Source organism: Rhinolophus sinicus, chromosome 16 (genome assembly GCF_057876585.1).
Source record: "Rhinolophus sinicus isolate RSI-liver-muscle chromosome 16, RSI-T2T, whole genome shotgun sequence".
NCBI classification, from domain to species: Eukaryota; Metazoa; Chordata; class Mammalia; order Chiroptera; family Rhinolophidae; genus Rhinolophus; species Rhinolophus sinicus.
The window spans coordinates 83,695,784-83,719,540 of record NC_142516.1 but is presented as its reverse complement, the minus strand read 5'-3'; the positions used below and the strand labels follow the sequence as shown (position 1 = coordinate 83,719,540).

The window sequence follows — 23,757 nt, the reverse complement described above, 5'->3', positions numbered from 1 at the left end:
GTAGGGCCCTGCCCCAGCTCAGGGGCACGGCACTGGGCTCATGACTTCATGTGGGGAAAAGTATTACCCTTATAGGATGTGTCCAGCTGCTCTACTGATGCTTTGAGTCCTAACATAACTCCCAGAGACAAATCATCATTCTCATTTCACTGGTGGGAGAATCACGGCTCAGAGAGGTTGTACGATCTGTGTTGTCACAAACCATTATTTGTATTATTTGATAGAAGCTGCATCCGAATGCCAGTTCTTCCTCCACAGTGCCCCTCAATGGCTAGTGCAGGCTTTTAGGAAAATGTTGCATTGCTCTTTTCTTTCCCTTTGTCTGCAAACAGCCTGTGCACATCGGGCGGCTCTTGTGTTCTGTTGTGTTGCCCTTTTTCTTATTAATTCACAAGGTTTTTATTTATTAGGAATGTTAGCTGTTACTGTCATATGTGTTACAAATTATTTTTTCTCATTGATCTTTCATTTTTTATAGAAAATTTTTGGTTTTTAATTAGCCACATTCACCACCTTTTCTTTTTTTTAATAGTTTCAGGTGCACATTTACCAACTTTTAAATAAAGTAATGCTTTTAAAAATCTTTGAAGTAGTGCTTATAAATGCATTTTTTCACTTCCCCAAATTATATAAATTATGTTTTTTTTCTAATGTATGATTTCGTATTAAAAATTAAAAATGCTATCCCAGAATAGTGTCCAGATGGATTATGGTATGAGGTAAGAATCTAGTTTTATTTTTGTGATTAGTTAGCCACTTGTCCCAACATCACTAGTACACACACACACACGCACATACATGTATACAGACACGTGCACACACACATTCCTCAATGTACCCTGGAGTGTGCATGGGCACTGAGTCACTGTGCTGAGTGTTTGGAGGCCAGGCCTGGATTTGGGGTGACCCCTCGATAACATTCTGTGTTTTGCCAGATCCACTGTCCTCAGGTCAGCTGTGCTTTCCGAATGTGCAGCCCTGGATCCCCCAGTGTGCCCAGCACCCCTGTACCTCCCCAGGGAGGACAGCTCTGACACTGAGTCCTCCCTTCTCCCTGCTGCCCGCACCCCCTGAGCCCTTCCCACTCACTCACATCTTGGCGCTCCCAGCTCTCCCCATGGAACAGTTTCCTCCAAGCTGTGCCTGTGGCTGACCCACAGCCCTGAGTGACCAGAGACCGGGGGCGCATGATCCCCAAGTCTGCATAGTCTGGTCACTCAGCTGCAGGGCTGACTGGGGTCGCCCTGAGCAGGGCATCATCCTAAGCACGGATGTTTAGGCTGGTGTGGGCACCGTGGTTCTGCACTCCTGTCGAGGGTGGCAGAGGGAGGAGACAAAGCCCCATTTCCCAGGACATGAGCTACAGCATGGCCTCCTTTCCTAAGAAGCGTGTGCCCTGCGTAGTTTTATTAGAGGTCATTGTCTGGTTGGCCGCCGCCCTTAGAGCGGCACCGTAATTGTCAGAAAGGCTCGTGGGCTCACCCCCAGTGCCTCACAGACCCAAATTGCCCCTGGCCCAGCTATCCTTCTCAGCCGAGATGCCTGCATTTGTTATTTTTTTTTCTCCCCCTATATCTCCTCTCCTTCATAATAACAATAGTAATAACAATAAAGCTATAGTTGAGGAAGTTGAAATCTAATTTTCATTGGCCACTTGGTATCTGATTTGGTTATTCTGAGAATAAGAGAAGAAAAGATAAATCAGGATTCATTGCATGTGCTTCCCCATGCGCCAGCCAGGGACAACTCTCTAGACTCCAGGATGAAGGGTGGCCTCTTCTGGGGACCTGCTGCCTCTCGTTGGAGCGACTATGATGCTAATATACACACAGCCCCCAACCTGATGAGGTGCTGGGCTGTGAGCTTCCTCCTGACGTTTGTGGCACAGGCTACCTTCTCTGCCCACACCTGGCAGACCAGATCCTCGGGTCTACAGGCCCTTATGACCCCACACTTGGGCGTGGGGCTGACCAGTGTGTTGCCGTGGGCAGGCATGGCTCATGTCACAGTCAGCTGCTGGCCAGCACAGCCCCACACCCGGGGCAGACCTGGGGCTCTGGGTCAGGTGTGCAGTGGGAAAGGCTCCATCCCTGGGCTCAGCACAGCCCACAGCTCTCAGGAGACCACCCTGCCCCCAGAGACCCCCTCCGCAGTGGGCACAGGCATAGGACGTGGCTGAATGGCTCATGAGCACAGGCTAACCCCCACCCCACGGAGTTCTCTGAGACCTCCAGCATGGACACACCAGGGATGGGGCAGCCTTTGGGGTTTCTTTGGCTCCATCCAAAGCATATTCTAAATTTTTGGAACTTCTATTTTGAAATAATTTCAAACATTGACAAGAAAGTTGCTAAAATGGGGAACTGTTAACATTTTGTCTTTTTTACTTTATTACTTTCTCCAAACACACACATATGATTATTATTTTTGAACCTTTGAGACTGAGTAGCAGATGTAGCCCAGTGTCACTGAAGGCCAACAAGGACATTCTCCTGCTTGACCGGCAATGGGAGCAAAGGCAGGAAGCTTTGCATTGGCGCAGGAGCACTTACCTCGTCCCAGCCTTCATTCAGGTGTCACCAGCTGTCCCAATGTGGTTTTCTTTTGTTTGTCTCTGGTCCACACACAAACCCAGGAACACACATTGCGTTCATGATCATGTTTGTCTCCTTCCCTCTTTGTCTTGCATGCCCTTGTCACCTCTGAGGAGGGCAGGCCAGTCTCTTGATTTGGGTTTGTCTGCAGTTTCTCCACCACTCAATTCAGGTTGAGCATCTTTGCAGAAATTTTGCGGGAGTGAGGCCTAGTCCTCCCCTGTCCTGCCTGTGCTGCGCTGCTTCCTATGGTCCTGCTTCTGGAGGATGCGTATGTGACTCAGGGAGTGTCTGGCAGACCTCTCCATGGTGAAGTCACTTTTTCCCCCCATTAATACGTTTCTGGGAAAGAAATGCTTTGAAATGATGTAAACGTCCTGCTCCTCACGTCCCTTAATATTTCTTGCCTGAAATGACTGTTTTTATGGTGGCTGCAGACCAGGGCTCTTCCAGACCTTCTATGTCCAAGGCATCCTGAGCTCATTTCAGCTAGAAGCTGTTTTGTGCTGGGCCCTGAGCTGGACGAGCTTGACAGGTGGGTGGGGGAGGCAGGTGGCCTGTGCGACACCTTGATGACTGCAGCCACTCCTCAGGCAGGCGCAGGGACAGGTGGATTCTGTGCAAGGCCTAGCAGCCGAGACGTGGGTGGGGGATCCGTCAGGAGAGGAGGAGAGGGTGGCAGAGGCGGGCACCGATGGGTGAGCACCGAAGTGGTGGGTGATGGCATCTTTCAGTATGTGTAGTCCAGGGTGCAGATGCCCATCGGGTCTGGAAAAGGTGCTGAGGGGCCAGAAACAGGATGGGAGCCCGGGAGCAGTGCTGGGCCAGGGGTCCCGGGAGGGTCTTAGCCCCCACCTCACCCGACATTCAGTGTCATGTTTCTAGGAGGAGAATAGATGGCACTTAGAGCAGTGTCTAGGCACGACCCCCTGGGTTCCCCCGTAGGGAGGGCTGGAGAAGCTTCTACCTTCCCAGCGTGGGAAAGAACTCAGGTCAGGCCCCCAGGCAAATGTGAGTGGGAAAGTTACTCTTGAGGGAAGGAGGTGGTCTTTGTCCAAGCTTTTATTTCCTTCTACAAAGATGTGTATAAATGAGCCAGCACTGTGTCTAGAGCTGGCCCAGCAAGGGTCTGGGTCATTGCTCCAGTGCTCAGTCTCCCCAAGCCTGTTTCCCCTGCTGTAAAATGTGTTCTGCAGTCAGAAGGTGCAGGTGCTCTGGACAGCCTCCTGGAGGTAATGGTGGGCCTGGTTCACACACGTGTCCGTGATACCCAAGCTGTCTGTCTCCCCTGCAGAAGCAGGAGGTGTGCGGGAACCTGACGCTGCAGCACCACATGCTGGAACCCGTTCAGAGGGTCCCCCGCTATGAGCTGCTGCTCACGGACTATCTCAAGCGGCTCCCAGTGGATGCCCCAGACCGGAAGGATGCAGAGAGTAAGCGGAGCTATCACCAGGCTGACCGACTCCTGGGAAGGGGGAGCAGGGGCACCTGACGCAAACCCATGTGGAGAGAGAGACAGAGGGATGGGGGGTGGACAGAGAGAGAGACTGAGACAGAGACAGAATGACAGAGATGGAGAGATACAGAGAAATAGAGAGACTGAGATAAAGAGATGTAGAGAGACGGAGGGGGAGAGAGAGAGAGACAGAGACAGAGAGACAGAGAGACAGAGAGAGAGAGAGAGAGTGATCCGAGTGACCCCTAGACTCGTCTTGGGAAGACGCCCCTGTTCCCACTGCAGTGTAAGGGGCACACTGGTTCCGGGGAAGGGGCTACTAAGTGCTGGCAATGCTTAGGCCCCAGGAAGGGCCTCGCTGGTTGGCAGGGGTTGCTCCTGGCCCAAGGGCAGTAGCCAGCAGGCAGCACAGGGCAGGGATCTACGCAGGGAGCGGGGTGCTGCCCCCCCACAGGCCCTAGCAAATGAAGTATGTCCGCAGGTTCTCATCCCCCAAGCAGCCAGGTCTCCCAAGTAGCCCCAGACACCCATGGGAAATGGCAGAGCAGAGCAAACCTAACGCTCAGCATTGAGGGGCCAGGACGTGTGTGGAGCCACCAGGCACCCTGCAGCCTGACTAGATCTTCCTCCTGCAGGGTCCTTGGAGCTCATCTCCACAGCTGCCAACCACTCCAACGCCGCTATTCGGAAAATGGTGAGTTGGAAGCTCCTGGGGGGTGTCTGAGGGCCCCACACTGTGATGCGGAAGAAGTGGGGGTCGGGCCAGGTGCCCTTGGTGTGCACACGCAACCACCTGTCCCCTGATGGGCTCCATTGGCGTTCACACACACACACACACACACACACACACACACACACATCTGTCCCCAAGTGAGTTCCATCGATGTGCACACCCACTTTTCCCCAGGTGGACTCATGTAGTGTGCATATACATTCACCTGTCCCCAGGTGGGCTCCATCAGCATGCACAACCATGCTTCTTCCCAGACAGGTTCCATTAGCACGCATGCGCGCACACACACACACAAACGCATACACCTACACCTCTACCCAGGTGTGCTTCGTCAGCGTGCACACGCACCCACCTCTCCCCCAGGGCAGACTGGATCTCCACTGAGAATTAGCCAGGCCTGCCCCATACTAGCTCGATGATTGTTGGTTAGCACTCTGTGCCTCAATTTCTCCATCTGTAAAACAGAGTTACTGACAGAATCTGTCTCATTGGGCAGTTGTGGGGTGAAAGCACTCTACATAAAGTACTCAGCACAATGCTAGCTCTCAGTGTTCCCACTATTTAAAATTTTTAAAAAATTATTATTAGTTTCAGGTGTACAAAACAACATAATGATTAGACATTTTCACACCTCAAAAGTGATAACCCCAACATTCCCATAATTTTTTCATTCATTCATTCATTCAAGCTGTCTCAGTCAGCTCAGGTCGCTGTAACAAAATACAGGCAGCTTTGGTCCTGGTTTGCTGGTAGCTGCCTTCTCGCTGTGTCTTCACAGCTGAGAAAGCAACAAACTTCTCTGGGTCTAGGATCATCATGGGGACCCTGCCCTCATGACCGTGATCTCATCTAAACTTAATCACCTCTGAAGGCCCCACCTCCAGATACAGCCCAAGGGTAGAGGAGACACGTCTCCTTGTTGAGCTAACACCTGTGTGTAATGGGATCTGTGTATCAGGCAGGCCTCCTTGAGCCCACACTGATGTCCTGTGACCCAGGTGGCTCTGTCTTGTTTGGCCTGCACGCTGCTCTACTCTCCAGGCCACCACAGTCCCCACCCAGCCCCAGTGTCTCCCAATCCTGAGATCTATTTACCTTTACACGGGCACTGTTGTTTTTTGAGAGGAAAAAGAAAGTGAAATGTTTTTTTATTCCACATCTCTCAGAGAAATGCAAGGTAGGTGGCTTGTTTTGGGACAGCTCTTGCTACATGTGGTCCACATCCAGTGTCCTCTATCCACCTGTCCCCAGGCCTGGGTCTGGGGCCCCCTGGACCAGATTGACCTGAGGTCGGATTCTCTCTTGGGCACCCATGGCAACCTTAAACAGGCCACATTTCACTCTGGTCTTTTTAATATGATTTCCTCCTTCCTCCCCCTTTTCTTTCTCCCCAAGACTTCATGTAATGAAAGAGGGAAAGCTGCTTCACAGAATTCCATGGTCACAAGCTCACACAGAAGACACTGGGGAGAGCCCCCAGGGGCATACCTGTCTGAGGGGTGCAGACAAAGCCTGGAACCTCCTATCCGGATGGATTCCTCTCTCACCTGTAATACGCCCGCTTTGTGGCAGTCCTCTCCCTAAGTCCAGGTGTGGCAGGTGGGAGGCTCCAGGGAGAACCCTGGGGGCAGCACTGAGGAATTCCCAGTGTGTACTCCCTGAAGCCTCTTCATGCTTCCATCAATCCCCATCACCCTCAGCCTCCACCTCCACAAGCCAGCAGTCTCCCTGGCCTCTGATCCACCCTTCTCCACCACAGGGCTTTCTAAGGGGCACCTATTTTGTCACTCCTTGTTCAGAACCCTCTTGGCCTGCAACTGCCTCCTGCATACGAACCAGCTCTCCTGTACACCAAGTACCTGCCCAGTCCCCGGCACATGCCATGTGCATACCCAGCCCCCACAATACACACCAGGAGTACACCCAGCCCCTCAGTACATACGGAAGACATGTCCAGCCCTCCACTATACACCAGGTGCACCCGAACCCCCCCATACAATCCAGGTGCACACCCAGCCCCCTAGTAAGCACCAGGTATACACCCTGACCCCCCAGTATACACCAGGTGTACCCCAGCCCCCCAGTAACACCAGGTGTTCCCCCAGCCCCTCAGTGCACACCAGGTGTACCCCAGCCCCCCAGTATATACCAGGTGCACCCCAGTCCCCCAGTATACTTCATCAGGGTTCCTGCAGGCTCAGCTCAGCCTCTGCTGCATTCATTCCTTCACTCCCAGCTCAGGTCCCCAGTGGTGGCGGTGACAGGTGTGGGCCCATGTCCTCTAGGCTCAGAGCTGGGACCATAGCTACTGACAGTCCCCCATCGCACCCCAAGGCCACTGGTTGGCCATGTGACCACCCAACCAGTCGTGTGGCCAGAGAGAGATGAGTTGCAGATTTCAGAACTGCAGTCTCATGATGGGCCTCGTGGAGTAGAAAACTGGGCAAGGCTATCAGAGGAGAGGGTAACATCTGGGTAAAAGCTGCAGCTGCCCGACATGTCTCTCTGAAGGGTCCCCATAGAAGGCCTAGCTGGTGTGCGGCACAGAGGCTGAGAGGGCTGCTCCCAGTCCTCTAGCTAAAACACTTCCAGAAACTCCTTGACTGCTCCGTACCTCAGTCTCCTTGTCTGTAAATTGGGGATAATAATGGTATCCACCCGAGAGGGTCAGTGGTAGAACTGAATGAGTTAATACCTACAATGTGTGTGGAACACTACCTGGCACATAGCAAACAGTGTTAGCTGTTGTTATTTACTGTTTTCTGCACAGTGAACTTCTGTTCATCCTTCAATGCCTGACTCAAGTGTCACCCTGTGTTTTCCCTCCTACCCCTTTGTCCGCAGGCTCGTTGCGCCGCCTAGACCACACTTACATGGCGGGGCTCTGCTCACCCCTGGGTCCTTGTGGTTGCACAGCTGCTTGAGCCCTGTGTCTCTTGCAGGAGAAAATGCATAAGCTCTTGGAGGTGTATGAGCGACTAGGGGGTGAGGAGGACATTGTCAACCCCACCAACGAGCTGATCAAGGAGGGCCATATCCAGAAGCTGTCAGCCAAGAATGGCACAGCCCAGGACCGCCACCTCATCCTGGTGAGGCGCACCCCCCAGCCCCTACAGGCCACACTCAGCCCTGCCTGGCCCCATCCCTGCCCAGCCCCAGGGCCACTCACACCTCCCTGGGATGCCTCTCTGTGGGGTCTCCTGCCTGGCTGCCCGCCTGCCCCTCATCCCGCCCTACTCCCATCATACAGTTCAACAGCATGATCCTTTACTGTGTGCCCAAGCTGCGGCTCATGGGCCAGAAGTTCAGTATCCGGGAGAAGATGGACATTTCGGACCTCCAAGTAGGTGACCCCTCCTTACCTCCCCACTCCCCTGGGAGGGCACAGAGCAGGGATAAGGACATGGGCTCTGGCCCCTGCTGCACATGTAGTTGCACACCTGGCCACTGGCCCACTTCTCTGAGCCTCTGCTCTGTCGGTGACTCAGGCAAGGCCAGACCGTCTCTGAGGGTGCCTTGGCCTGGCATCCCAGGCTGGGTGGGCAGGATCCTCTGCCTCTCTACTTGACCCATTGGCTAGGGCATTGCCGGCCTTATGCTCCTGAGATAAGGATGGCACCAGGACCTGGGCCGGCCCCTGTCCCGTGTGAGGTTGGCGCTCAGGGCCCTATTTACAGACCTGAAGGTGAAGCTTGGGGTGAACGCCTGACCCTGTCCCCACTCTCTCCTCTCCCATACCACCTCGGAGCCTGAACGAGGTCCACAGGCACCTGTGCCCAAGGTGCAGCCCACCTGCTGTCCTTGCTGCCCCAGTTCTCTGAGCTGTCAGTGTCTCCTGGTTGGGCTGGATAGGCTCGCTGGCTCGGTGTCCGCTGCTGTGTGAATTGAATGTCTTTCACCTGAAAGTTTAGCAGATGCCTTCTTTTTCTAAACTGGGTAACCTTGCAATATGTGTTTATTTATTCATTGTATTTATTTATTTGTGGTTTAAAATGTAGCAGTACTAAGGGGAGGTCAATGAACATTAAACCTCTGCCCAGCTATTCCTTACTCGAGTGGACATTCTTAACTATCTCTTCAATATCCATCCAGAATTTCTGTGCTCATACATATGTACCTGTTTTTAAAATCACAGATGGCCTTTTACTGTATAGCCTGTTCTGCATCTTGCCTTTTTCACTTAACTTGTCAGAAATCATCTTATATCCTGGCTGCAGGAGCTGGAATCTCCTGTGGGGGAATGCTCTGAATTAATGGGTGCTCCAAAAAATACTGACTGAATCGAAGTATTTAATCAGTTGTAGAAAGTGAAAGTTTGCCTTAGTGGTACACAGAAAAAAAAATCCCTTCTTACCCTGAAATCCTCCGAATCCAGGTTTAAGAAACACCATTAAAAGTAACAACTAACTAGAGAAAAAAATACTTTCTCCCATACCTAGAAGAAACCGTTTTTTTAGTGTTTCTCAAAAAAAAAAAAAAAGTCTATGTAATTAACTGGATGTGTTAAAGCAGAGTTTCTTGACCTTGAACCGTTGGGAAAGTCCTGCTGTGAGGCCCCATGGAAAATTCTGGGCAGGCCAAGTCCCTGTTTCCCTAATGCCAGGTCCTGGTTCTGACAACAGCTGGCCTGAGGGCCACATCCAGACAAGGGCCTTGGGGGTGGGGTGCTGGAGAGATGAGGGACAGCTCCCCATAACAGGGGCCTGCTGATCTGAGACAACTGCCCGTAGGGCTCAGGTAACCCTGCAGAGCAGTGGAGACTGTCCTGACTCTTCTCCTAAGATTCCCATCCCTCTGTCAGGAGTCGTGCTGGTGGATGTCTTAGTGGGGAAAGGCACAGCTTTGTCCAAGGGCTGGCGGCCAACTTCCCAGGAATCCCAGGGGCCAGGAGGATTTGGCAGATGAGATGTCCTAGGTGTGCCTGGGCAGGACAGTCCACCGTCCCCCGCAGACCTGCTCACACAACAGACATCCCTCAACCATGACCTTGATCTGGGCACTCTCCCTGCAGACCCGCTGGGTCGCCACTGTGCCCTCTCCAGGAAAGACCTCCTTGTCTGAGAGAGTGAGGCCAAAGCTCAGAGCCTGCTAAGTGTTCGCTGTTGTGCTTTATCCTCGGTCATGTGCCTTTAGGTGCAGGATATCGCCAAGCCACATGCAGCCCACACATTCATCATAACAGGAAAGAAGAGGTCCTTGGAGCTGCAAACCCGGTAGGCTCGCTGGCTCGGTGTCCGCTGCTGTGTGAATGAATGTCTTTCACCTGAAAGTTTAGCAGATGGCTTTTTATTCTAAACTGGGTAACCTTGCAATATGTGTTTATTTATTCACTGTATTTATTTGTGGTTTAAAATGTAACAGTACAAGGGGAGGTTAATGAACATTAAACCTCTGCCCACCTATTCCTTGCTCCAGTGGACATTCTTAACTATCTCTTCAATATCCTTCCAGAATTTGTTCTCATACATATATACCTGTTTCTAAAATCACAGATGGCCTTTTACTGTATAGCCTGTTCTGCATCTTGCCTTTTTCACTGAATTTGTCAGAAATATTCTTATATCCAAGCACCATTTCCTAAGCAGTGTAATTCTCCACCATAATGACTCTCTGGTTCTCACTGACGGGCAGGTTCGTCCAGGGTCTTGCTGCTGTCTCAAAGGGTGCTGCACGCAGCAGCCTCGCCCCAGGCTTTGTGCATCTGTGTCGTTATATCCATCGGATGAATTTCTGAAGTGGAATTGCTGGCCATAGGGGTAGCACATCTGCTGGTGTCACACCACCTTATAAGGTGCCAGGCTTGTGCTCTGACTGGTGGCAGTGTGTGGGATATCCCTCCTCTCACTTCCACTAATGACCTTTGTAATGACACACTGTGGTCCAGAGAGGCATTAATTTACATCCATTATAGAGGGCTCTGCACACCACATCTGCCCACACCTAGCCGTACGTGACCCCATGTGGCCACACCTAACCCCACCTGACCCAGTGTTACCATACCTAACTCATCTAGTAATACTTGACCCCATATGGCCACATTTGACTGCACCTGGCCACACCAAACTCCACTTGTCCACATCTGACCCCACCTGGCCACACATGACCCCACCTGGACACACATGACTCCACCTGGACACACCTGACTCCACCTGGACACACATGACCCCACCTGGACACACCTGACCCCACCTGGCCACACATGACTCCACCTGGACACACCTGACTCCACCTGGACACACATGACCCCACCTGGACACACATGACCCCACCTGGCCACACATGACTCCACCTGGACACACCTGACTCCACCTGGACACACATGACCCCACCTGGACACACCTGACCCCACCTGGCCACACATGACTCCACCTGGACACACCTGACTCCACCTGGACACACATGACCCCACCTGGACACACATGGCCCCACCTGGACACACATGACCCCACCTGGACACACATGACCCTACCTGGCTGCAGTGTTCTGGAGCCCCGAAGCCAGTCTTCCAAGCCTTGATCTGTACTTCAAGGTAGTGAGACGCTCAGACATGTGCAGCAGGGCTGGGAGGAGGCTGGTGGTTTATAGTAAGTATCCAAGACTGAATTCATTAAATACTGTTTCTGTTTTTCATAGGACGGAAGAGGAAAAGAAAGAATGGATTCAGGTGAAGCTTCTAAAGTGTTGTTGTTTTTTTAAGATTTTATTAGGGAAGGCGGACAGGACTTCTATTGGGGAACAATGTGTATTTCCTGGACTTTTTATTGGGGAACAGTAGTGTGTTTTTCCCAGGACTCATCAGCTCCATCCAAGTCAAGTTGTCCTTTCAGTCTTAGCTGTGGAGGGCGCAGCTCAGCTCCAGGTCCATTCGCCATTGTTAGTTGCAGGAGGCACAGCCCATTATCCCTTGCAGGAGTCGAACCGGCAACCTTGTGGTTGAGAGGATACACTCCAACCAACTGAGCCACCCGTATGCTCCGAAGCTCCTAAAGTTTTAAAGTAACCAAATGACCAAATTCTTGAGCCCCAGGCATCACCTACCGATCTGTCTGCCTGAAAATGATGGAATGACTGCATTTATAAGCATCTTCAGACACCACGAGCCTTTCGATCCGCTCACTTGTTTGCCCCCAGTAAATAAATAAACACAAAGGGCCTGGAGGTTGGCAGGCAGGGAGGTGCCCTCACCCCGGGGGATCTCTACTGTCTGGGGGCTCCAAAGGGAGCCCAGTTGCCTTCTCTCTGCAGCTGGCAGGATGAGCAGAGTGACTTACAGGACAGAGCCTTGCTTCAGGGACAGGCCCGGCAGGGAGGCAGGCAGCGTGCTGGGGCAGCAAGAGCAAGTTGCTTAGGACCGGCCACAGTGGGGACGCAGGGGGCAGACAAGCCTGTGCAGACCGAAGGTCAGAAGCACTGTGGCAGAGCCCAGCATGGCCACAGCCAGGCCAAACACTGAGTGTTGGGTCCTGTGGCTCCCCAAATTCATAGAACAGATATCTGGGTAAGAGGAGAAAAAGGAAATTCAAGCAGAGATCAGGTGGAAGTGCTGATGCAGGAAATGAAAACATGGCTTCGAATCCACATAGAACATTCCCAGAAAGCATCAGCCCTCGACCTGGAGCACCGTGAGAGGGAACCTGGCCTCTTGCAGTGTGGCACTGGGACCCATGAGCTGGGGTATGAGGACCTGGTTGGCCATTGGGCATGAACCCCAGTCACGTTTCCTGATCTCAGAGCGGGGCTTTTGCCGAAGTCTGATGTTGCTGGTCAGAGGGAAGTGTGGTGACTACAGGACCCCGTCCTCTGGGACAGAGGCACAATGCCTGCCTTCCCACACCGCATGCTGAGGGCTCTTGTTCTTTGTGGCCTGGTTTCAGGTCATCGAGGCCACCATCGAGAAGCACAAACAGAACAGCCAGACCTTCAAGGCCTTCAGCGGCACCTTGGGCCAGGACGAGGACCCCTCCCTCCCTCCAGACCCTCCTGTGAGTGCCAGAGCCCCTGGGGTCCATGGGAGGCGTCTCCTGGCTGCAGGAGTGGGCGCCTCCTGCAGGCAGCCCAGGCCTATTGCACAAGGGCTGGTGTCTGGGAGGGAAGTGCCCCCCACACCCAAGCTCTCCTCATGTCTCACATGAGCCTTGGTGCTATGATCTTATCAGTGGGGCAGCTCGTCTGTCTTTTCCCAGAGGCGCTGCCTGGGACCTGGTGGGAGCGGGAGTCCGAGATGCAGCCGTCTGTCGGCGGCCTCCTGGGGCCCTGGCCACCTCCTTGGTCTGAGCTTCGGAGTGAGGCGCCCTCACTCTGTGCTTCCCATCAGGGGAGTCCCTGAAGCCGAGGAATGCCTAGCCCAGCCTGGCCCAGCAGCTCCTAGTCCCAGATGCCAGGCCTGGCTGGCCTTCCTAGGGCCTAGCTGGGTCTTTGGCCTGCAGGCCACTTATTATTCACTTAATATTTGCATCAAATCTACTTGATTTTTTCTGCTTTCTGGACTATTTGAAAGAACACTGCATCTCTCCTGGGCAGGAAAAGAGCTACTGTCCCCTGACTTGAAAGGAGGCGACCTGGAGACAAAACACCCCTTTAACACGCCATTGCAGTCAGCACAGAGGCAAAGCCCAACCATAGAGGGCAGGCCCAGAGCTCTCCACTAGGACATGTGAGGAAGGAGCTACAGCCAGGGCTGCCTCACTGCCGTGGTGTGATAAGTCTTTCCTCCACCCTGTGGTCAGATGGAGGGCTGCGGTGTGCCCAGCCCTGCACTGGACACTAGAGTGTGTCCATGGAACCTCCACTCATGCCAGCTGTCTCTGTCCCTTTCAGATGGTGACTACCAGCTCTGAGGAAACTGCAGTGGCAACCGACAGTGGAGGGGGTATTGCAGGGGTGAGTGACTCCCAGCAGGGGTGAGATGTAGAAGGTTGGGTGAGACTAGGGTACTTGGAGGGTGAGGCCAGACAAGGGAGACCTGAGGGTGAGAGCAGACCAGGCTGACCTGTGTGACCCAGATCCCCACAGTGATGACCCTGCGGCTTTTTGGTGGGTTGCGGGGGGAGCCCACTGGGACTCAAATGTACCCCTGCCCCACCACAACTTCTCCTCCATCCCACAAAGGGTGGCCCTGCCCCCCGTTCCTTGGGGACCACCTCTGGGCCCCCACGGCCTCCCTGTGTTCTCAGCAGCTGTGCAGTGCTGCCCACAGGGCCCCGAGAGCTTTGGTTCTGCCCTGGGGCTGAGGCACATGTCTGGGCTCGCAGGCAGGACAGCGGATCTAGCCATCCTGCTGCCGGCCACTCCCACCTCTGGGGCTCTCAGTATCCTCACCTGGAAAACAGGGATAGCGGGGTCACCCTGAAGTTTGGTGGAGGGTGGGTGCTGCCTGGCCACAGCAGAACCCCCGGATGGCCTTGTCTCTCCCCTCCTGCCTTTCCCTGGGCCCCATGAGCCTCTTCTCCCCTTTCTCCTTGTGTCTGGCCGCCAGCATTCCTGAGACATAGTCTCCAGGCAAAGAGCTCTCAGTGAGGTGAGGGGCAGCCAAAGCCAGAGGTGGCCTAGGTGAGGACACATGGCCATGGAGAGTGTCAGTTTCGCTTATGGGGTCTGTGACGCCCATTCTCCCCATGGCAGGGCCCTGTGACCCTGAGCTCTGTGGGCCAAACTGAGAGGGATCCCAGGGTTGTCTTACACCCAGTGTCCACAGGGCAGGCGGTCATGAGATGGAGGAGGAGCCAGGGCCTTGGGCAGAGCAAACATCCCCCTCGGAGGAGCCAGGCTGACCCTGGGCTCTTCGTCCAGACTGGTGCAGGCTTCACAGTGATGGGGACCATGAGGAGGGTGGGGCTTAGTGGAGGCTACATGGCTGGGAGGTTCAGGACAGAGTTTGCACCATGTCAGTATCAGTCAGCTCGGACTGCTGTAACAAAATACCGCCGACCAGGTGACTTAGATGACAGACGTTTGTTCTTTCTCATTCTGGAGGCTGGACATCCACTCTTCGGCCCCAGGAGAGCAGTCTCACATGTGTGAGGGTGGACTGAGTGCATGCCCCTGAGTGCCCAGTGTGGAGTAGGTGCCAAGCCCCAGGGCCCAATGAATGACAGTGTAGGAGCGAGGGCTGCATGGCCCCATGCTGGGTGCAGACACCCAAGGCCCTGGCTCTGGGCCTCTAAGCAGATCAGCTGCCATCTCCCACAGCGTGGGCTTCAGTCACTATCTTTTCAGACACATCAGTCTAAATCACTGGCCTCTGTGTAGAGACAGTCATCCCGGGCCTCGAGTTCTGGCTCCACTTAGCAGCTCACTCCATGTGACAGCAGGGTGGCCCCTGGGGAGCAGGGCTGGGCAGGCCATGGCCAACGGGGCTTCCACTTGATTCCCTTGTCCACATCCAGCTTTTTGCCCTGTGTGTGCATTGCCTGTGTATCACACAATCACCCCTCCAGCGGGCCGAGAAGCTGACTGCTACCATTTGCTTTCTGTAGCTCGAGCCCAGAAGAGGGTCCTCTAAGACCAGGCGCGACAAGGAGAAACAGGGCTGCAGGGGCTGCGGTGAGACCTTCAACTCCATCACCAAGAGGAAGCACCACTGCAAGCTGTGTGGGGCAGTGAGTGGGGACGGGGGGTGGGGAAGGGCGGCCCCGGTGGCCTGTGTTCTTGGTGCCTCTTCCATCTTCTTTCTGGGCATGCAGATGCCTGGATCCTGGGCCCTCCTTGCCTCAGGGCCTCCGCTCTCCAGCAGGGATCCTGGACCCCACTGCCTACAGGGAAACCCTTCCCCTCTGCCCACCATGTTCCTGTGGCCCTTCCAGCCTCTTCCAGGACAGTCTTCTGTCCCGGGAAGGTAGGGTCACAGGTGCCCTTTGTCTGGCAGGTTATCTGTGGCAAGTGCTCCGAATTCAAGGCCGAGAATGGCAGGCAGAGCCGAGTCTGCCGAGAATGTTTCCTGGCACAGCCATTGGTCCCTGCAAGCCCCAGCTCCGAGATTCCTGCTGAGCCCAAGCAGAGCAGTGAGGAGGTGGGTGCCCTGTGAGCCTCCCAGACACGAGCTCCCCACCCTGGCAGCCTCTGCAGACTGTGCTCCTAGAGCTGTCAGCTTCCCTGGGAGCAGGACCGATCAGCTCCATGGGGTCCACAGGCTGCTGGGAGCAGCTGGCAGTGGAATGCTTAATATCACACATGTGTGTGTTGGGCTTCTCAGGGTCTGGTCAGCGTCGAGGGCTTGGGAGCCACTTGGACCCAGGAGTTAGATGATGTGTTAGTCAGCTCAGGTTGTGTGACAAATGCTACAGGCAGAGATTTATCTCATAATCTTGGAGGGTAGAAGTCCAAGATGAAGGTGTGGGCAGGGCTGGTTTCTCCTGAGGCCTCACTCCTTGACTTGCAGACGGCCATCTCCTCCCTGTGTCCTCACAGGGTCATCCCTATGTGTGTGTCTGTGTTCCAATCTCCTTATAAGGACAGGAGTCATATTAGATTAGGGCCCATCCTATGACGTTTTTTTGACTTAATTACCTCCTTAGGGACCCCATTTCCAAACACAGTCACATAGAGGGTTAGGGCTTCAACACATGGGTTTGGGGGCACACGATTCAGCCCACAGCAGATGAGAACAAGTGTCATCTGCACTCATGGTCACCCTGATTGGACCTGGAGGGGTGATGCACCTGTGCCTTGCTGGAGCCGTTGGGGGTGGGGAGCAGGGAGGGCACCAGCCCCTCCTCGCCTCCTGCCCCTCTGAGGATGGATACTCCTTCAAGGGCACAGTCCCTGTTTTATGGGATGGCAAGAAAGTTGGAAAAGAGAAAATGTGGCTTTCCAAAAATGCTCATTTCTCCATTTTCTCTGTGTAACACAGCTCATGGTTCTGAAGCCAGATGTAGGCTGGGGTCTCCCAGGAAGCTGTTTGTAATATTGGCTTCCCTCCACCAATTGTTGTAGGGTTTGGTCTGAGTGGGCCAGGGCTGCGGCTGGAGCACTGCCTGAGTATCTGTCTTAGAGATCAAATTTGTAAGCGTATTAGAACTGAGTATAGAACCATCTCGGCAGTTAAGCCCCTCTCATGGCCCTGCACTTTCAGCACTGAGTGTCTGGAAGGCCCAGGTCTGAGCAGGGACCAGGTCTCCACATGTGTCTGAGGGCTTCCTGATCACTCACGGGTTGTGTCCATGACTGCTCTATGCACATCAGAGAGAGGAGTGTTGTGTGTGTATGTGTGGTGCGTGTGTGCGTGTATGCATGTGTGTGTGAGTGTGCGTGGTGTGTGTGTGCGCACGTGGGCGTGTGCATGTGTGTGTGAGTGTGCGTGGTGTGTGTGTGTGCACGTGGGAGTGTGCATGTGTGTGAGTGTGCGTGGTGGGTGTGTGCCCACATGGGCGTGTGCATGTGTGTGTGAGTGTTCGTGGTGTGTGTGCACGTGGGAGTGTGCATGTGTGTGTGTGCCCACGTGGGAGTGTGCATGTGTGTGTGAGTGTGCGTGGTGTGTGTGTGCACGTGGGAGTGTGCATGTGTGTGTGAGTGTGCGTGGTGTGTGTGTGTGCCCACGTGGGAGTGTGCATGTGTGTGTGAGTGTGCGTGGTGTGTGTGTGTGCCCACGTGGGAGTGTGCATGTGCAGGTAGTGTATGTGAGTGTAACTGTAAATACCTGAGTCCCTCACAGCCCTTCCCCGTGAGCCACAGTCTGGCTGCAGCTATTCCGTTTCTTCCTGTTTTATCTTATATCTATCCTGACCCCACTGGCGACTGCATTCCCTAGGGAGTCCAGCCCAATCCAAGTGGCCTTGCAGTGCCCTGGGGAGGGTCAGCTGGCCCTTGGCCAGTTCATCTGTCCCCACCCCCTTATTCCCCGGAGGCGAGGCACGCCCCCCATGAGAGTGATGCCCGCAGAGAGACTGCACCCAACCTGACCTCTGTGTCTCCAGAAGCCAGTCTCTACAGATCCCCTGCCCAGCCTGCTTTGTGGCCCTCCGTGGGTGTTAGACAGTGGCTTGTCCTAGAGTGAGGTATGGGCTGCCATTGCCACGTCACATCCCTTGGAACTGGAGCTTCACCAGCAAGGAGCCCGTCATATGTGTCCCCTGCACACCAGGCTGTGCTAGGGGTCTGCTTGCCCCTGCAGCCCCGAGCCTCAGGCCCATGTGCCCAGAGAGGCCCGGGTCACACTGCCTAGGAACAACCTCTCGGGGTGGCTCACGTGACCCCGGGGCCCCCATTTCCTGGCTGCCCAGAATCACCCCTCTGCTGCGATGGTATTTGGAGATTCCAGGACTCCAAAGGCTGTGGTGCTGACTTTCCTCTACTTTGCTGCAGGACAGCGGGCCACCATGTGCCATCCCCCTTTCTGGCTGTACGGTGAGTGTGCTGGACCTGGCAGAGAGGCTGGATGCTGGCATGTGTGGCGACTGCAGCAGGTCCCGCAGTCCTTGTACCTGAGTGCCCCATCCACCGAGCTGGAGGTCCTGCCTGTGGCCACCTGCAGGGAACCGACCCAGGCCAGCCCAGGGCCTCAGAGTCCCAGACCCCGGAGACCCGTGAACTGAGTCTTGGCCATATCCTTGGCTCTGCAGCCATCAGAGGGGCCTCTGCTTACTTGGGAGGTGGCCACAAAGGCCACATTTAAAAGTGAAGGGTGTCCAACTGCTGAGGAGCCAGTAGGTCACAGGACACTTGGCTCTGGAAGGTTCCTCTGCTTCAGAGAGGAGGACACTGAGGCCCGGAAAGGCCACCTATCCAGGGTCACCCAGCAAATCTCAGGGAAGAGCCCAGCCTTTGCCCTCAGACCCAGCAGTATGGCTTGGAGTGGCACACAGGTGACTGTCACATAAACCCCATCAGTGTGGCCATGTGGGGGCTCTGAGAGGCAGAAGGAGTGTGGTGGGTGGTGCCCAGGGACAGCTGGTGGACGTCCGCAGTCGCGCTCACTCTCCCGGCCCCTGTCCTCCTGTCTACACTGTGTGAGCTAAGCCACAACTGGCCCCCAGACTCCACCTCCTTCTCTGCCCACTCCTGGCTGCCAAGTGCCCCCCGCCCCTGCCCCGATGTTGCCTCACAGACCACCAGCCCGTGCAGAGCCACTCACAGGACAGGGCAGGTGGTGAGCCTGGGCTGACCAGATGACACTCAAGGTTCCTGAATAACCTCCCTGAGAAACTCCATGGGAGCCCCTCCCCCACCCCCAGTGTCACGTGGGGGCCTGAGAGTTGTGCCTGCCTCCTCTGATGGATGGCCAGCAGTGCTTATCTGCATAAATAAATCCTGGCAGACAGCCGGTGGGCACAGCCTGGGGTGCAGGCCCCCTCGGTGGGCCCACTGGTGGTTGGGTGAGGGACGAGGGTGACAGAAGACCACAGTGACCTGGGCCTGTGGGGTGTAAGTCCAAGCCCCTTTGGGGACCCCAGGATGAAAGGGCATCAGATGGCTGGGCCTCAGACCAGGTGCAACACCTGGAGACCTGCTCTGCGTCCCTGGTCATGGTAGTGAGGAGACAGGGACATGTGCCCATGTGGGAATAGGAGCATGGGGTGTGGGCATTCACAGAGAAGTTTGGAAGCTCACGGGGGAGGGGTTGCTGTTTGTGCCAGAGCCCACAGACCTCAGGAGAGAGAGGAGGGATTCAGGGACCGATGACTGAAGGGTTTCTAGTCCCTGGGGACACCCCCATTCCTGTAACACCCACACAGCACCCTGGGTGATGCCTGTCACTGCCCAGCCATGGTCAGACTCTCAGAACGCCCACATGGGGAGCTAACAAATAGGCTTCTGGTCACAGGTGATCTGGGGTGGGGCACAGGTGGGGTGGGACACATGTGAGGCAGAGGCCCAGATAAAGTGAGGGTAGGGCCCAGGGCAGGTGGGGATGGAACCGAGACGAAAGGGGTAAGGTGCAAGTGAGGTGGGGTACAAGTGAGGGAGGCAGGGCACAGATGGGGTGGGGAGAGAGCTGAGCCCAGGTGAGGTGGGCATAGCCTAGGTGAGCTTATGCTTCAGCCAATGCTAGCCCTGTGGGCCCACCCAGCTGTGTCTGGATGCTGCTGCAGCTGTCTACCTGCTGTATGCCTGGGCCTCAGTCCTGTGTCTGAGCAGTCACCACCATGCAGTGGGTATTCTGGCCCCACTTGACATCAGGGACTTGCCCAGTGGGAGATGGAGGCCAGTCCCTTCCAGCCTGCTTGGGGCCCTGGCCAGGCTCCTGCCCACAGGCTGGAGCAGGGACAGTGGATGACTGAAGCTCACACTGGGCCAGTCTCACCAAAACCCCAGGATGTTCCCACTTGACGCTGAGGAAACTGAGCCACAGAGAAGACCGTGAGAGTCGCACAGCTCCAGACCGAGTTGGAAGCCGGATTTGACCCACTGGTCAGGGCAGCACTCGGCTGGGGTCTGGAAGGAGACACAGGGCGCCCCACCGAAGGTCTGCACAGCATGTCTCCCAGCGAGCTGTCTGCGTCAGAGCAGTGCCAGCCCTCTCCTCTGCCCACCAGCCTGCCCATCTTCCCACCCCGCATATGGGTTTCCACCGTGATCTCGGAATGCTTTGCTCCAGCACATGGGAGAGGGGCAGGTGGGGTATTCTGCCCACCAGGATGTTGTATTTCATTGGGGTCCACAGAAGCTGTCCCATCCGGGGTCAGCTTCAAGGGTTGGGGCAGGAGGTGTCCCCAGCAGCTATGGCTGCAGCAGGATGAGGAAACATGCCCTCCTGCCCATTTCAGACAGTGCTGGGTGCCGAGCTACTGCCCATTCTGTGGGGAGATGCTGAGAAGGAATTGTGTGGCCTCAGGAAACGGTGCCTGGGTTTGGGAGGAACAGAGCAGGGAAGAGAAGGGGGCACAACAAGGGGCAGAGGTCCCTGGGGATTCTCCCTAGGATTCCCCAGGGCAGGTGTCCCAAGAAGGGCGCCCAGGCCAGAGCAGGGCAATCAAGGCCTGGAGGGGCAGCAGGGGGAGCACTATGGGCTGCGGGAAGCGGTGGCCTGGTCGTGGGGTCTCCACGGGGTCTCTCCTTCGGCATGGCTCTGAGAGGCAGGAGCAAGGGCAGCAAGTTGACTGTGAGCATCGGGTGGGCTTGGGGCTGAGACTGAGACAGGTCCCTGCATTCCCGCGGGTACTGGTGCAGACCCCTGCAACAGGCACTCAGAGGCCAGCAGCTACAGCACTGTGGACAGCCACCAACTGTCCCCCTCAGGCAGGGACCAGCTTTTCAAGAGATGAAGGAAACAAAGAGGTTCTTATGAAATACCTTGACAGAGATTAGCAACTATTTCGGAATTTGAAATCTTGGGGTGAGCTGCTGGTGCACAGCTGGAAGTGGGGGCAGGGCACTCAGTCCAAGGGCCCACACTCGCAGACAGCCAAGATCTGAACTCATTTTGGTTGCAGGCTGTCATTCCCACTTTTGCCAGAAGTGGAAGCTGAGGTCCAGAGGGACAGCGGAGGGCTTCAGCCACACAAAGCTCTGTGTGCACCCTTTGGGGGCTGGCCTTCCTAGAGTCTGTCCCCGGGGGCCCCTGGCTGGAGGCATTTGCCCTAGCCCACCCCTGCTGCCCACCCCGGGGCTCCACACACTGCCCATCCCATCGGCCTTGCTCGTCCTGCACCCGCAAGTGTCAGGGTCCCGAGGCAGGGGTCTTCTGTGCCCCAGCGTAGCCTGATCGCAGGCCCAGGGACTGTGGTTGGGCACGATGCACACCTGTGCAGAAGGGTTTCCACAGGAGTGAGAGAGACAAAAGAAAGGAGAAAATGGGACAGTGGGTCTGGCCACTTGGATTTCTGGGACCAGTGGGTTGGGTGATGCCCTGTAGCCTCTGACCCTGCCACACGTCCAGCCTGGTTTTCTACTACACCCCTCCCACCAAGGTCCCCAGGCTCCAGCCAGTGGGCCTTCCTGACTCAGGGCCCTCACACATGCTGTTCCTCTGCTATTCCTGTAGGTCTTTGTAAGACTGCTTTGTGCCACCTCCATAGAGCCCTTGCCCCAGTCTCTACTTTGTGTTTGGGTATTTGGCCTCTTGTTTAATGTCTTCCCTCTAGAACAGAAGCTCCAAGGCCAAGACACAGCACCAACAACAGCGCCTGGCACATAGAAGGTGCTCAGTTAATATTTGTCAACAGCCTCATGCAGCCCCTGAACACTTTATGTCTAGAGGTTTTTGACCCATTTTACAGATGGGAAATTGAGGCTCAGAGAGAGAGAGAGAGAGAGAGAGAGAGAGAGAGAGAGAGAGAGAGGCTGCCTGGGGTTGTAAAGGTCCAGTGTTCTCCTGACACCCCAAGGTCCCTGGGTTTCAGGGACACAGAGCCAGTTCCTCCTCAGATGTCTGGTCCCATTGCAGAAACCAGCACAATGAGACCAGAGTGGCCCTCAAGCTCCATTACACCAGCAGAGGAGCATTTGAACCCCAGAGGGTCCGACGTACAGCTGCGCCCATCCCCCATCCTCCCCGGGGACAGCAGGACCACACTGTGCACAGGATCAGCCCTCTAAAGTCCTGGCTTACTCCAGGCCCCAGAGCCCAGGCTTGGGGGGCTCCAGCCTTCACCCCTCCCACAGCTGCTTTAGGGGCCTCCCCACTCGTGGGGTCTGACAGGGCTTGCGAACCCAAGCCCCTCTGAGCAGCCAGTCCTGGTGCTGGGCATCCAGGAATGAGGGACGGCTTACCTTGCTCCAGAGCTGCTTGGAATGTGTCTGCAGACAGGCTCCATCTGGATGATCCGCCTGGGGGGCCATCTGTGAGTCCTGAGGGGCTCCAGGTCATCCCCCAGGTTTCCAGGTGGACCCAAGGGGCTCCAGCTGGTCCCTGAGGAAGTCTGCTGCACCCTGTCCACACACGTTCTCCCACCAACACCACTTTCTCGTTTATAAGGGGAAAACCTGAAGGCTGGGAGTGTAGGGGTGTTGGAAGTGGGCAGGGCCAGGACAAGCTCCGGGAGCAGCGCCACCTCACATTCTGCGCATTCCTTCCTGGGAAGCCTGTTCTGACTGCAGGACCCACCCTCCTCCCTGACCTGATGGACTTCTGGGCTCCCTGCCCCGCTCACAGGTGCAACGCTCTGATGCAGGCCATGCAGCCTGGGAAGTGTGGTCTCTTGGCATGAGTGCCGCCTCCTGACTTGTAGGGTCCTCTCCCTCAAAGCCCAGGTGTGCTCAGATCCCTGCGTGCTGGGCCTCAGTGGCACCCTGGTGAGGATGGTGGCACACCCATGCTTTTCCCTCAGTCCTCTCCCACACTCCTGATGCCCACACCCCACGCCCTCGCCCTATGCTGACCCCAAACAGGATTCGGCCCTTTCTGACCAGCAGGGCTGGAGACAAGGCTGTGCCTGGGGAATTCCCTGCAGAGAAGAGCTGGCGGCTGGGGTGCATCACCTGGCCCCCAAGATCCTGGAAAGGAAAGGTGTGCAGGGAAGGGACTCCACCTCAGCCTCCTGCATCACAAGCTCGCTGTCCAGTTCTCCAAGTTCCTGTGCCAGGGTTGGCTGAGGAGTCCTGTGTGACCCAAGACAGCCCACAGCCATGAGGGTAGAGGGGGCCAGCACTGCTGTGCTTAGGGGGCCATTCTGGAACCAGATGGAAGAGCCCCCCTGGGGACCCAAACCAGGACATGTGAGTAGAGGCAGGAAGAATACTGTCTCTGACTTCACCTGAAGCAGGTGTGTGACAATAAAGCATGTGTGGAGTTAGATTTCCTCTTCACTGTGGCACTGCCTCACCCCCAGCCACCATTTGCAGGAACGAGCCTGTGCCCTCCAAAGGTCCTGCCTTGGCATTATCTCCCCACCTGAATCCAGGTTGGCAGTATCTCTGAGAGGGACAAACCCTCCCTCCTCTCTCCTGCCAGGGCCAGGCCTGCCTGGGAGCCCAGTCTTCAGTGCTCCAGCTGTACCCCTGTAAATGTGCACACAAACACCCCTGCACCTATCCTTGACATGGAGCTCTGCTTCTCAGTGCCTTGTCAAAGCTCCAAGAGCAAATGACACCTCCAAAAC

General features: G+C 55.5%; 1 protein-coding gene and 1 long non-coding RNA gene across 2 annotated transcripts in view; one reads left to right on the top strand and one right to left on the bottom strand.

The window, feature by feature from the left end:
* FGD3 (FYVE, RhoGEF and PH domain containing 3) overlaps positions 1-23,453 on the top strand; it is a 68,443-nt gene extending 44,990 nt beyond the window's left edge. The window contains 12 exon segments of the mRNA XM_074330170.2: positions 3,889-4,027; positions 4,686-4,744; positions 7,726-7,872; positions 8,034-8,126; positions 9,917-9,996; positions 11,417-11,447; positions 12,658-12,765; positions 13,601-13,663; positions 15,259-15,381; positions 15,648-15,791; positions 18,083-18,158; positions 18,161-23,453. Coding sequence (XP_074186271.2) covers positions 3,889-4,027; positions 4,686-4,744; positions 7,726-7,872; positions 8,034-8,126; positions 9,917-9,996; positions 11,417-11,447; positions 12,658-12,765; positions 13,601-13,663; positions 15,259-15,381; positions 15,648-15,791; positions 18,083-18,158; positions 18,161-18,312 — 1,215 coding nt within the window. The 3' untranslated portion in view covers positions 18,313-23,453.
* Positions 7-22,562, bottom strand: LOC109435773 (uncharacterized). Its single transcript, XR_002136015.3, has 3 exons — positions 22,430-22,562; positions 11,253-11,403; positions 7-3,475 (listed from the first exon to the last, which is right to left on the bottom strand). It is a non-coding gene; the product is annotated as an uncharacterized LOC109435773 (long non-coding RNA).
* Positions 23,454-23,757: the final 304 nt, after the last annotated feature.